This window comes from Molothrus ater, chromosome 18 (genome assembly GCF_012460135.2).
Source record: "Molothrus ater isolate BHLD 08-10-18 breed brown headed cowbird chromosome 18, BPBGC_Mater_1.1, whole genome shotgun sequence".
Taxonomy (NCBI): Eukaryota; Metazoa; Chordata; class Aves; order Passeriformes; family Icteridae; genus Molothrus; species Molothrus ater.
In genome coordinates this window covers 2,765,333-2,779,036 of record NC_050495.2, presented here as the reverse complement: position 1 = coordinate 2,779,036, position 13,704 = coordinate 2,765,333, and the positions used below count along the sequence as shown (strand labels likewise).

At 44.2% G+C, this 13,704-nt stretch overlaps 1 protein-coding gene across 2 annotated transcripts; it reads left to right on the top strand.

Annotated features, from left to right (window-relative positions):
• Positions 1-127: 127 nt before the first annotated feature.
• Positions 128-13,700, top strand: CCDC62 (coiled-coil domain containing 62). 2 transcript variants are annotated; one of them, XM_036392881.1, is made up of 12 exons: positions 128-320; positions 607-799; positions 1,370-1,536; positions 1,816-1,917; positions 2,240-2,411; positions 2,498-2,599; positions 3,582-3,670; positions 4,449-4,549; positions 5,146-5,895; positions 8,904-9,075; positions 9,714-9,833; positions 13,514-13,700. In XM_036392881.1, the coding sequence occupies exons 1-12, from the start codon at positions 285-287 to the stop codon at positions 13,541-13,543; spliced, it is 2,034 nt and encodes a 677-aa protein (XP_036248774.1). In that variant the 5' UTR covers positions 128-284; the 3' UTR covers positions 13,544-13,700. The 2 variants fall into 2 exon arrangements, with proteins under 2 accessions (XP_036248774.1, XP_036248775.1); XM_036392882.1 differs by lacking the exon at positions 5,146-5,895.
• Positions 13,701-13,704: the final 4 nt, after the last annotated feature.

Below are 13,704 nucleotides of genomic sequence, written 5' to 3'. Positions count from 1 at the left end.
GCGGGGCCGGAGGGCAGGGGAAGCCCGTGGGCTTAGGAAGGGCCGCCCCAGGCGGGCGGGACAGCGGGGGAGCCCTGCCCGGGAGCGGGGGTCGCTCCCCGGGGGTGGCAGCTCAGGGCCCCCCCTCAGGCCTGCGCCCCCGGCCCGTCCGCTCCAAGGCCGCTTGTGCTCCCTCAGGGCCGTGAGGCGGCTGTGCGGCGGGGGAGCCTCCATGCTGAACGTGACATCCTTGAAGCCTTCCCGGTTCCACGAATGCCTGGCAGAGCTCTGGCCCCCAGTCCCCTATGAGTTCATCACTACAGCGTTCTGCTTCGCCCCAGGTAAAAGATGAAAGTGCCGTTAACAATCGGCTCTATTTTCGGTAGGAGGGTGCTCACTGTGCTGCTGCTGGGTTGAGTCATGGACCACAGGTGGTACCACCTCGGTTCTGCAAAGGGCTTCAGTCAAGGGCCACAGGTGGTGCCACGAGCATAAGGAACTTCTTGGAATTTCTTCTATATTTATAATAGAAACATAGCTCAACTAAAAATAAACCCCTCGAGTTTATTATGAGAGAATTTGTCACTTCCTTGTGTTGAAATGCATTCCATGTCTCACCTTTTGTAGGCATTTAGCCCCGATCACAAGAACAGCATCATTAGGAGGCAGAGACAGGAGCTCAAGCTTTTAATTGCAGAACTGAAAGATCGTGACAAGGAGCTCAATGACATGGTGGAAGTGCACGAGAGACACATCCAGGCCTGGGAAGATGATCGCCAAAAAATACTGACTTTAGCAGAACGATGCAGCCTATTAACTAGTAAGTGTTGTGATATAAAGAATGACATCTTGGTCTATTAAATATGTTCAGGTGCTTCAACCCCTCAATAACAGTTTTGCATCATATAAGGAACCATTTCATACCCTTCAGCCTTAAATGTTATTGTTCCTCTGAGATCTAAACTTCCACACTGGTGCTGAAGTGATCTGATCTTGAAGGGGCTGTGATGATCAGACTCTTTCTTGTCTGAATGTGTGAATTGCTTCTGTGAATTCTTTAAAAAACAATCGGATTAAATAAATGTGGGGGAAGAGGAAAAATGTGCAGCCTGCTGGCGAGTTACAGAGCCCTGTGCCCTGAGGTTCTGCTGCACAGCTCTGAACAAACACAAAACACCTGGTGGCTCTGAACAGTTTCAGTACAGAGCTCACCATGCTCCATCTGACCTGGGTAGCCAGGGAATCCTCCTTCAGAGTGTGCAGCATAAGCATCCAGGTTTGGATTGTGTGATTTTAAAACACTGGGTTAAATTATTTCTGAGATTTAAGAAATTGCATGACAGCCTCTGAGCTCTTTTCTCACATATAACTTTGTCTCCTTCCTTTTCAGGTGAGCTGAACGAGAGAAATGCAGTTATAAAATCACTGACCAAAAAGTTAAAGTTATTAGAATCCCAGCATAATGACAGTAAGATAACACTTGAAAGCACACAACAGAAGTTTAAAGAGCTCACTCAAAAAGTAACAGATTCATCTGTTCACTGCCAGGCTCTGGAGGTAGGGGTTGAGTGATGGTCTGGTTTTGTAGTCCATGCATTTACAGGGTGCCTGTGATGAGCTGTAACATTCCAAAACTGAGACATGCAGGGTATTAAGACCCTTGATCACAAACAAGTTGGGGAACAATTTTTACTCCAGTCCACTTTTCTCCAGTTTGCTCAGGATCCCACATTACCACTCACTATATTTCAATAATGTTGTGGACGTATTTACTGGGAAAAAAATAATAACTTTGAATCACTGAAGTAATGGCTGACACTTATTTCTGTTCACTAGGAGAAAAATCAGAGTCTCCACTGCTCAGTTTTGGAACTGTCTGCTAAAACAGGCCAGCTGCAAGCCAGGGAACAGGAGCTTCTCTCCATGCTTCAGATGAAGGTAACATCTGTAACATCTGTCAGCTCGTGGGCACTAAATGTGGTCAAGCTGCAGCTGTTGGTGACTGTGCCACAAGGCTTCTGTCCCTGGTGATCTCACTCATGGTTAATTCTTAGGCTTGTGTGAGAAGGGGAAAATGGTCAGCAATAAACTGGTTTGTTTTCACAAACAAGCTTGTTTCTAAGATTTAATTTGGTGGTTTTTTTCCCCTCAAAACCTCAGAAGGAGGTTGTGGATCACTTTACTGCAGAAGAATGTACTGGTTTTGTTCAAACCCATCCATGATATTAAAAATAAGATTTCATTGTGTTTCCTATTTCAGGACAAGGCCTTAATTGAAACAACTGATCAGATTAGTGAGGTTACATCTAAATTTAAAACCCTGGAGAATGCCCTGCGTACAGCAAAGTTGGATGAATTCACTCGCAACAGGGAGCACCAGGACCTCAAGGTGACACTCAACGATGTCATGAGCCAAGTAAATAAGATGAAAGGTAAATGTTTCTGCTGGGCACCTAATTTAGTGTAGGGCCAGCATGATTCCTTTTCAATCTGAGAAATGCTACATTTTGTTTTGTAGATATCCTCTCTGAGAAGATGAAAGAGAGCAGCAAAAACCAGGAAGAAATCAGCCACCTGAAACAAGAAAATGGCTGCTTGAGGAGTGAGCTGATCCTGGCAGGTGAGGGTGGGCAGTTGGCCTTTCATGCCTTGGCTTTCAACAGCTCAGACACCTCTGGGCAGCAGTTCACTGATATCTGTGAAGGAGGCAGCTCGGTACCTGCCTTCCTTGCAGTTTAATAAAAGTCTATCCCTTGTGTGCCATTCTTCTGTGGAAGCAATATCTGGGGCTTCTGCAGGGACACTTTATAAAATCTTGTGAAAGCACAAAGTTCACCAAAGTGATTACACAGGGAGGAGTGAGTGGCTCAGGGGACTCTCCTGAAAATGTTGAGACTTTCTCTTTTCTGTTGCTTTCTTTAGGTGATGGGATTGGTTTAGGCTGGTTTAATATGCAGGCCTTGGTAAACTGCATCTTGCTCTCCATAATACCTTTGGTTTTGGGTTGAAGAACATCTGGTGCTGCAGTGGATAGGAAAGGTCACTGCAACATTCTTGGGGACAACCACAGAGACCTTGAAAGATTAAGGTGGCCAAAGGTGTCCTCTGCTGTCAGATAATTTCCTTGCCTATCATTTTTAATCTGCTGTTTGACCTTTATCAGATATTGATGCCATGTCTCATTATTTTAAAACCAATAAAATTGGGAATTGTTTCGCTGCACTTCTCTCTACCTGCATGAATTAAAATCAATTAGCTGAATTTCCTTTATGCTTTCCTCTTTTTTTTTCTCTTTTTCCCTTTCCCTTTTCTCTTTTCCTTTCTGAAAACATTAAATAAATCAGTCAGTGAAGCAGTGTTGCTGCTAGTAACATGAAGCCAGGTGCTGAGGAAAAGTCCAAGGAAAATACTTGAAATTTTGTTTTCTTGTGTGTTTTGTGCTCTTTTTATCTGGAGGAGAAACAGGTCCCATTGATCTTAAGAAAATGCTCTTGTTTTGTTTCGGTACCACCTCCTACTGCTACAGACACAGCATTAGCAATGCACTTACTTTGTGTCTGTTCACCTGAAGTAATAAAACCAATTATTATCTTTTGAAACAGTGGAAGAAGCCCAGAGGAAGGATCAACTTTTTCAGTTTGCCAAGTCGAAGCAAGTGCGGATTGAAAGAGAATTGTCCAGTTTGCGACAGGTACAGCCCCGGTTGTGCTCCCGCCCCGAGGCCAGAGGAGCATTTACAGGAACACCAGACCTGTGTGGAACGGTGTAAAAAAGTTAGATCTAGACAGTATTGATTAAGGAACAAAGATCTGTTTGTGCCTTGCTGGGATCCCTGTAGAATGTTGATTTATTTCATTTGGGGTTAAGCTGAAAAGCCCACACTGCTTCCAGGCTTGGGAAGTGACGTGAAGGGAGCAGGATTGGGATCACACACCTGCCCAAGGTGAACTCAGCTGAGTAAGGGACACGGTGTCCTGGCAGATCTGTTTTTCACGACCTAAACCCTGTGTGTTCACCTGCTCTCAGCTGAGGTTCTCAAAGCATGTTCCATTTTTTAATTGCAAATAATTGATGGGTAGTTACCTTCTCCATTAGCTTCACAAAAATCCCCTGCAGTCCAAGCCAAATCCCATGATCATCATCCATGTCCTATAATTCTGTAGCTGTGAACAACATAATAACAACATGTATTAAATATCAGGTAACGGTAATGATATTTTATTTATTGTTCAGTGTGCTTCCATCTTAGAAGAATATTCTAATCTTCTAATAGAAATCCTGTTTATTGCTGCAAAACATTATTTTCCTAAATATATGCAGAGATGGTCTCTTAGATTTGGAAGTCTTTGTCAATAATTTGACTACAGGCATTGGTTTATAAAAACATTTTGAGGATGCTTTTGGTACTACCTGGTGATGATGTTCCTGCACCCAGACATTCACCAGTGTCCCCTCACTGCCTCTGACAGGTCTGTGTAAAACAGCAGCGGGACTTGCACTTCCTCCACGTCAACTTTGATAGCTCTCAAGAATCCAGGCAAAAACATGAAAATGCATCAAGTGGAAAGAGGTAAAGACATTTTAAAATGTTTTATTTCTTAAATAGTTTGTCCTCAAAGAGAGACTTCACTGTTCAGCCCCAGCTAACGTCCTAACAGGGGTGTGTGCTGGGTCAGGATGGCTTTGCTGGACTCGACCACAAACATGCAGTGAAGCTGTCAAGTACCTTGTGTTTTATTTGGTCAGAGAGACCATGAGCATCAGTCACAGAGCAAGTGTTGTAGCAGGCCAGACAGCTCATGATTTTTTTTAGGAAGTGAACTAGTCTGGTGGTAGGGGTGTTAACCTGGCTCCCTACTGCTTTTATTTAAAAAGCAAAGTTTATTTTAGGAAGTAAACTTAGAGAATCGGTGCACACCCCTGAGGCTCAGACAGAATCACTATACTGTGATTAAAAACATGAGGGAACTCTCAGACTGGTTTTGAAAAGTAACAGCCAAATCTGGGCAGATTTTCTGTGGGGTTTTGGCAGGGTACAGCTGCCTGGTGGTGTGTGAGCTGCTGCAGAACCGTGGCAGAGCCTGTGTTCTGTAGAGCTTTAGGAGTGCACTTGGGGATGCTCTTTACCTGCAGTGTTTCTGACTTGTTTTTGTCATGCCGTTGTAGCTCAGGGGCCACATTCTCTGCCTCTGAAAGCCCCAGCAGCAAGACAGACAATGGTAGGACTGAGGGCAGCCACGGGATGTGCGAGGAGTGTGGAACTACACCGGTTCCAGCAAGTAGGGTAAAAGCCACCCCTGAGATGTGTGAAGTAGATAATAGACAGTTACTGAATGCTTCAGACTTGGAGGAAACTGCCTCAGCGTTGTTAAACCAGTGTCAAAAAGCTGTGAAAGGCTTGGCCCTGCCTGTGGAAGAAGGAGAAAAGCAGGATGTTACATCAAGCTTTGATGAGCTAGACAGTGAAAAATTTTATGAGGTAAACAACACAAGGCCATTGAGAAACAGGGAAATTGGAGAGAATGAAGTGAAAAGCAGAGACCAAAGAACCTTTGAGGTGTCTGTGCCTTCATATGATCGTTGGCTTAAAATCAAATCTCGTGTAGATTTGCAAAGCACTTTAATCCAGAGCAGCACCACGTCTGACAGAACTGATAATGGAAACAAAACCTGGGAAGAGAGATCTGACACTGAGTCTGGCCAAAAAAGCACAGAGACTCCTGCCACTTGCAAGTCTGACTCTGATTCCAGTATTAATAACTTCATTGTAATTAAAGACAAACAGTGGAAGCCGCTCTCAGATCTGGAATGGCTGGAGATTTTCAAGCCCAAAAAGAGAGATGGAAATACAAGCCTTGGAAGAGATTACAGCTGTTTGGAGACTGCACAAGAGATGAAATGTACCTGCTCAAAAAGGTTATGAGTTTGTTGCCTTTAAGAAATAAGAATAAGCTAGACTATATAGAAACTTAGGTGTATAAGCTCTCAGTATTAGCTCAAGCTATGTTTAGAGTAACTGCTGTTTTAAATTTAGTTTTTCAACCTGAAAAGTAACAAATTTAAAATAAAAATAGCTCTTAAAGTATCATGATTCTATTTTTATGCATTTATTTTTTCTCCTCTCTTATCCCCAAGAGCTGTGTGGGCAGGAGAATCTGCAATACCATAATAACTTTTAGCCAAATAAACTAATTGAGAAAATCTTTAAGATTTTTTGAGATCTCAGGTGTTGCTCATAACTCTGATGGGTAAAATATGTTCTGACCAGAGCTGGACGTGTACAGTGATGTTTCTGTGAGGCAAGAAACAGATGCAGGTTTTGTGTGATGCTTTAGTGACTGTGTTACTTCTATTGAGAAAAATCACATCTTGGCTGGGCAGGAATGTAGGACACAGCTCTGAGCACGGGCTGCTGCCTCTGTCAGGGCAAGAAATGAGATGGCAAGATTTAAAGGACAGCAATCTGTCCACTCTCCAGCTCGTGGGACTCTATCCTCCTGTTTGTGCTGTGGGAGGAGAAGGACATGTGGTTGGGGACGAGCAGGATGAGGTTTCTAATGCTCAGAAGTGTCAGAAGAAGACCCAGGTGCCTCGGTGATGTTGGAATGTCTCCGAGATAAAAACCTGCTCTGCATTTACAGAAGTGGCTTTGTGCCTGCATAAGCAAAGGCATTCAGAGCTGGGACTTGCTGTGGATTTGTTCTGTTGGTTCCCCTATTCCTGTTCAAAAAATTGATTTACCCAGCTCTATTTTAGAAGGATTTCTGAAGTTTCACAGCGATTTCATAGCTGTTTTCTAGCCAGAGGAGAGGAGCCTTCCAGCTGGTGGTTTGACAAGCACAGTAAATGAACAGCTGTTTAAACCTGCTCACAGTGTTTGCCAGCAAGCCTGCCCAGCATCCAAACAGATTAATGCTATGGAATGGAAAGTTCTGATGTATGGATGCTTTCATTCTGTGTGGCTTTTGAAACAGAAATATCGTAGGAATTGTTGCTGCAGTGAGACAGACCTGTTCAGAAACAAGGTGAATGGGCAGCCACTGAAAAAGAATGCTGGCCTGGCACATTCCCATGTGCCTTAGCTGAGCTTCCCTCTCTGTGTGGGCTCTCTCTAGTTTCCACTGCCTGTAGGTCATTGGAAAGGCTCCACTCCCCTTCTGTCTACCCTGACCTTCCTTATCAGCTCCCCCAGAAGCACCAATGACACACTGCCATCCCTCCAAACCCCTTTTGAGGCTGCATCATGGAAGCTGCTTTCACTTTTTGTCTTGCCCTATTTGTCTTGTCCTTGAGTGAATTTTAAGGGGAAAGGAACAAATTCAAGCTGGGCAGTGCAGCTGGAAGATGTCCTCCAGTTAGGGGGGAGCTGTGCTACCCATTTGGGATTTGCTGCTGAGCTCTCCAGTTTTCTTGATGCCCACATTTGGTCCTGGGGCCCTGCTAATTGGAGATGGATTGGCTCCGTGCAAATCCCTGACTGTCTGCTCTCTGCTGACTCGGATTTGGCAGGCAATAAATCCTCACCCCTACATGGGAGGAAGGCAGGAGCGTTGCTCCTGTGAAGGGATTAATGGCACAGACCAGCACAACATTCCTCCTGGGACTTGGATCTGGATCCTCCAGTTTCCCATAGCTGCTTTCAGAGTGCTGATGATGTAGTTTGTGTTTAGGGAAGGGTGCTGGCACCTCCCTGTCATCCCAGCAAATATTTTTGCCATGAGTTCCTGAGTTCTGGAACAGCCAACAAGGAGGCTGTTAACAGTCAAATGCCTTCCCCAGTGGCAGAGGGGATTGTGAAATCCCAGAGTGCAGGAATCATTTCCGTGTGCTCTGACTTGGTGACTTCATTTATGTTGGGCCAGCATTTGCTGCCTTTGGATTTTTATCTCAATTCTCATTTTACAGATGGAGCATCAGCAGGTACTTGTTGATTCTGCTCAGGCTGGACTAAACCACCCATTCCTGAGCCTTTTCCCTGCCTCAAAATCAAACCTGGGTCCCCTTCCTTGCAGCCTGTGTGTTTTCCCTGCTCATCTCATCTCTCACATCCCTGTTCCAGGCTGCTTGTTCCCTCACATCTCCACAGAACCTCTCCTTGTCAGAAACACAGACTTGAGCTTTTCTCTCTTAAAAGAGAGCCTATTTTATCCCAGTGGTTTATGGGAGAAGTGAAATGGGACACAGCAGACACTCCTGAGCTGACAACTCTCATGAGGGCTTTTTCCTAGATTGAATGTCAGTTAAAAATGCACCTATTTTTAACAGTCTTGTCAGGTATGGAATGCATTGTTACACCAAATTAAGTATCTAAAGAGTATCTACTGAAATGCCATCAATTCAAAGAGAATATTTGCTTTAAAATACACATCTTTTTTCATTGTTTGCCAGTCTAGGCAGGGCTAGCACTCTGCTTCTGTTGTGTTCAGAAGTTGATTAATGTGGTTTGCTCCTATATTTCAAAATAAATCCAAGCCTCTTTGGGAAAGCTCTCCTGTGATCTCTGACATGAGATGATGACTGTGAAACTCTGAAATTCCCTTGAAAGCTACACCTACAAATATTAATTTGCCTAATGGTTGATTAGAACCAAAAGGATTTGGGTGTGAGAGGGGAGTGAGTAGCAGAAATTGGGAAGAGCAAAGTTTTGCCTTTTGTGTGCTCTTTGCAAGGTTAAATACACTCAAACCCATGGTCATGGAGCTGGTTGAGACTGGTTGAAAGTCAAACCCTCATCCTCAGAGGATGATGGTGATCTAGGGAAGCTGTTAAACATGGGAATGCTCTGAGGAGCAGGGTAATCTCCCAAGCTTCTTGGTTTCCTTGGCTCAGGGCCCACAGTTATTTATGTTGTGCCATGATTTCCCTTGAAAGTTTAAAAAGGATGGCGATGCTGCTTCTGCCAATGTCTTAATTTTTCTTTTTAGCAGTGAAGAAAATGTGGATCTGAATTCCCTCCGCTTGGCTTCTCCTCTCTTGGCATCCACTGAGAAGAGCAACAAGACTCAGAGTTCTGGGAAATTATCTGATGAAGATTCCCCTCTGGACATCAATGACCTGGCAGTGACCAAACCAACAAAGAGATACTGCATGAACACAGTCAGTATCTTATTGCACAATGTCCTTGATTGATTTTGAGGGGAATTATGGGGAATTATGACTGATGCTAGGAATGCAAATGTCTCCAGGCATGGAAGAACTGGGGACTCAAATGATGAGACAGCAGGCTTATGGCAAAGGTGATAACATATTTTTTTTTAAATAGCTCCTTGTTGCCTCAATATGTCTTGGACAGCATAAGTATAAATGAATTTTTAAAAAATTAATAAGGTTTTGGAATGAAAAGCTTGAGGAAAATGGACGCTGGCTAATTGCTAATTCCACTAAATATCTGGGTGGACATGGATGCAGTTATCAGAAGCTCTTGAGCATTGTTTCTTTCCTGTTCTGCTTGGTTTTCCCTGTTTCTCATGTCTTTATTGTCCCCTTTATCCCTGAAGTACCTCTCTTGTGAGTGCTCCATATACCTGCACGTGGAAATCTGTTTCAGATGGCACTAGGAGAGAGCTCTGTGTTTATCAGAAACACCAGCAGTTAGACACAGTCTGTTACTTTGCAGTATATTGAACAGAAACATTTCAAAATCAAAATGCTGATTCTTGGTGCATTATAATTGTGTGAAATACTCCAAAAAAAAGATCCTTCCCTAACTTGGTCTCCCTGTCTGTGTCCTGCAGGACACCAGTTCCCTGTTCTGGAAGCTGGAGCGCTCGTTGGCCCAGTCCCGACAGATGCTGACTGACCTGGAGCTCAGCCTTCTCCACACAAGCATTCCCAACACCAGCAACAAGAATAAGGTACAGATTGCTCTCCCACGATGAGGGTGAGGTCCCAGGGATGCTGATTGGGAACGTCCTTTCCCTTATGCTTGGCTTGCACTGCATTAGCAAAGCATGAGGAGGATATTGGTTACGAAGAGACGCTTCCTGCATGCCTTAGTGCTTGAATTTTTTATAGGATTCTGTTTGGCTGCTCAAGGTCATGACAGGATTTGACTCCTGCATTTGTCTGAACAGATGGAAGGCAGAAGTCATTTTGGGGCAAGCTGTAGGAGGTCTAGAAAAAAATGAACACTGGTTCTTCTGACCTGAAGCAAATTAGGTGATTTCTCAGGCTCAGCACACACTCACTGCTCTGCTGTCACAGAGACTCACAGTCAGACCTGGTTTATTATAATATTCATGGAAAGGAGGGCACTATAGGGAATATATAGGATACTTTGGGTGTGGATTTAAACCAGAAGCTCAGCTTCAATAAAGGCAGAGTTCTTGTGGGTTGGTAGTTTTAGCTCCTTCATTGCAAGGTCAGAGAATATATTCAGTGGTCAAAGAAAAGAACCTGTATGTAGCTGTCATAGCAGTTTATTTTATGAGCACAAGTGCTGATAAAGTTCCTGTTGAGTATTTGGGCAGCAGAAGTAATCAGAGAAAGGGTCACTTGTTTGGTGGGTAAATATCCATAAGAATTTCTACCTTGTTTGACAAGGACATTGTACCTTTTGTCCCTAGCAATGAGCACACTTGTGCTGGTGTATATCCCAAAGGGAGGATTTAGGCTCCTGGTTTCAGAGCAGTGCTGAACCCTCACCTTCATCCTCACACATTTCACCTCCCTCTAAAAAGTTGCACTCCTTTTAGCCTTAGATGAACCTGGCCAGAACAACGTTGCTGTAAGGAGCAGACAAAGCCATTTTTATAACATTCAGAACCATAAACCCTTCGCTGTGCTGAGCCTGACTGTAAAGGTTGTGTGCCAGCGTTTGCAGAAACTGAAAGGATATTTTGTTCAGAAGTTCCTCTGCAGGATTTCATTCAGTGGCAAAGACAGCAGCAGTTTAGTCTTTTGCAAAGACTCCTGAGTAGGAGGATTCCTGAAAAGCTCCCTGCACACAGTGCTTGCTTGTGGCTCTTGCCCAGCCCCATCAGCTGTCTGGCTCCTGCTCACTGCTTGGCACGTCACAGCTCAGCTCCTCTGTCTGCCCATGACTCTGCTTTAGGATCTGATGCTGCATTTTTGAGCTTGGAAATTGGCTTCTCCTTCAGCTTTAGTGGATAGAAAATGAAGCAAACTCGTGTGTAGTGGCGGGAGCAGATCCTGAGCCACATCTGTGCAACTTTGATCTGCTTTCAGAGCAGTTCTGGGCAAAAACTCGTCAAGCGTGTTTGAGTTAATGTATGCAGGCCAGCTCACCTGTGCCTCAAACCAGGCTTACCTGGGGCTGGTCTAAACTGAGCTTTAGAACAGAATAAATACGAGATGCAGCCTTTGGAATTGAATCAGGGGGAAGTGGTACATGTTGGATTCTGTGCCCTGCTGGGACAGAGAGGAGAAGGGGGAATTAAGAACTGTACCCCTGCTGCTCAGCAGCTTGAACCTGGCAGCTCTGGAAATTTTATTCTCTGAGTCCTTTGATTTCCATGTAGAGTTTTTACATTACAATAGAAACAACAGAACTCTTCACAGAAGCCAGTTACCTGCTGCAGAAGAAAGAGATGCAAAGCTTCCTTTTTTTTCTCTGTGATGTTCCCTGAGCATGGAAGTGTTTTCAGCTTGATCTTTTTTTGTTTGCTTCCCTCTTTATAAATGCATCTGCAATATTAATACCCTTTATGGATTTTTGAGATGGGCCTAGCACAGGATTCTAAGTGCATTTCCAATAAAACTCTTGTGAGTACTGTAACAGCAAACAGATATTCTGTCAAGTAGTTCCTTTAGCCATATAATTAAACTTTTCTGAAGCGTGTTCCTCATCCTTGGGGCAGTCAGATCTCACAGCTTCATTCCCCAGTACCTGCACCCTCCTTATTGTAGTTAAAACCCTTCTGTGTGTTACAGATAACAGGATCAAGGATGTGAACATTGTTGAATGAGAGATTGGGAAGTTTTTTCCAGTGCCAAGGCCAAGGGCTGTTTTAGGATACTGTTCCTGGGCTCAGAGCCCCAAAAGTAGAATGTATTGAATAGAGCTGTTTCAGAATATCCAAAGCAGCCTTGCCCACAGCAGATTGTTTTTTTCTTTTTGAATCAGGAAATTTCTCACTCTCTGATTATTTGTTCTATTGTGGATTGGATGCTTGCAGTAGGCACCACCTTGTCTGGTTCTGAGGACAAAAGAGTAACCAGATATGGTTAAAATCCTGAACACCACATGAAACTGAATAAGAACCAGCAACAATGAGGAGAGAAACTGGCAAAAAAAAAAAAAAAAAAAAAAAAAAAAAAGAAGAAAAAAATCTCCCAGTGCTGACACAACCCAAGCTGGTTCCTGCAAAGGGAGCTGACCCCACAGCCAGCTGGGGCTGACACTGTGTGACACCAGTTGTGGATCAGCCTCCATCCCCTGGGGAGCTGGTGCTCTGGGATATTCCAGCTGCAGTCCCTGAGCTGTTGTGCCCTGGGGAGGGGAGTCAGGCTGGTTTGTGTTCTGCTGGCTCTGCATCAAGCCTGGAGATGCTGAGACTGCTCTGAGAGCTGTGGGGTCTGAGGAGAGCAGCTGATGGGGCACCTGGGAGATGGGTGCTGAGTAGCTGCAATGCCAAACCTCCTGTGCACACAGAGAGCTCTTCTGTTCCTGAAAAGAGCCCTGAGGTAAAAGCAGCCAGGGGTTTCATAGGTTGCAGCCAGCACTGTGACTTGCATCCTGAAACCACTGATGTTACAAAGCTTCAGGAGCAAATCCCCAAAAGTGCTGAGCCCCATGCTGAGGCAGCAGAGTGGGGAGAGCACGCTGAGCCTACAGAAATAATCACATTTGCCTCAAGTGAGAAAGAGCTGGTGGAACAAACACACCACAATCCAGTGTAGATCCACGACAAGCATGAGTGGCTCTCCAAGTCACTGGCTAATGCATAATTCTCATTTTCTTTCTGTTTTAAAAGGCACTGAATTACTGTGATCAGTTAGACCTGAAGCAGAGCAGGTCCAGAAATAACCAAACATTTGTGCAGTTTCATATACCGAAGTGATTGAATTGATTTTGGTTGTGTTTGTTTGGTTTTAAATTGCTTTGAAACTCATTTGAGGGCAGGTGCACTGACAAACATTAGGGCAATTTCCTCCCTAGCTGCCAATGATTTAGCCATTCTCATCAGTCAGTTGTTTTGCCTCTAGAGAGAGGTTGGGTGGGGGAGAGTGAAGAACTCAGGAGGAAAAGGCTATTTTCAGTTTTGGACACAGCAGCATGTGCCAGTGCTCATAAATGGTGACTCAGTGGCTGGCCTGGGGCACAAAGATCACTCCTTTCCTGAAAGCCAACTGGAAAGGTTTTTTATTTCCCAACATCCCAGTGGTGGCCCTGAGACTGTTGCCTTTCTGTGAAGTACCTTGTTTACCTTTTCCTTTTTATATTTCACTCCATGTTCTTACTCTGTTTGCAGTGTGAAAATTTGTGTAGCAAATTCACATAAGAGTGGTTGCTTCAGATATTTCAGAGGAAATGTTCCTGCTTTTTAATAAAAATCTTTTCCATTTTCTGCAGAGGAAGAAGTTGGTTCCAACACAGAGGTAATTGTGAGGACTGAAGACATTGACCCAGCAGCTACAATGGAAAGTTACCTCATTTTTTTTCCCCGTGGTCCTCCTGAGTGTTTGAAAGACCCACAAGTGGCAAGAAGATCTGACTCTGCAGGAATGTATTTTATCTTGAAATAAAACACAGAATTACACCAA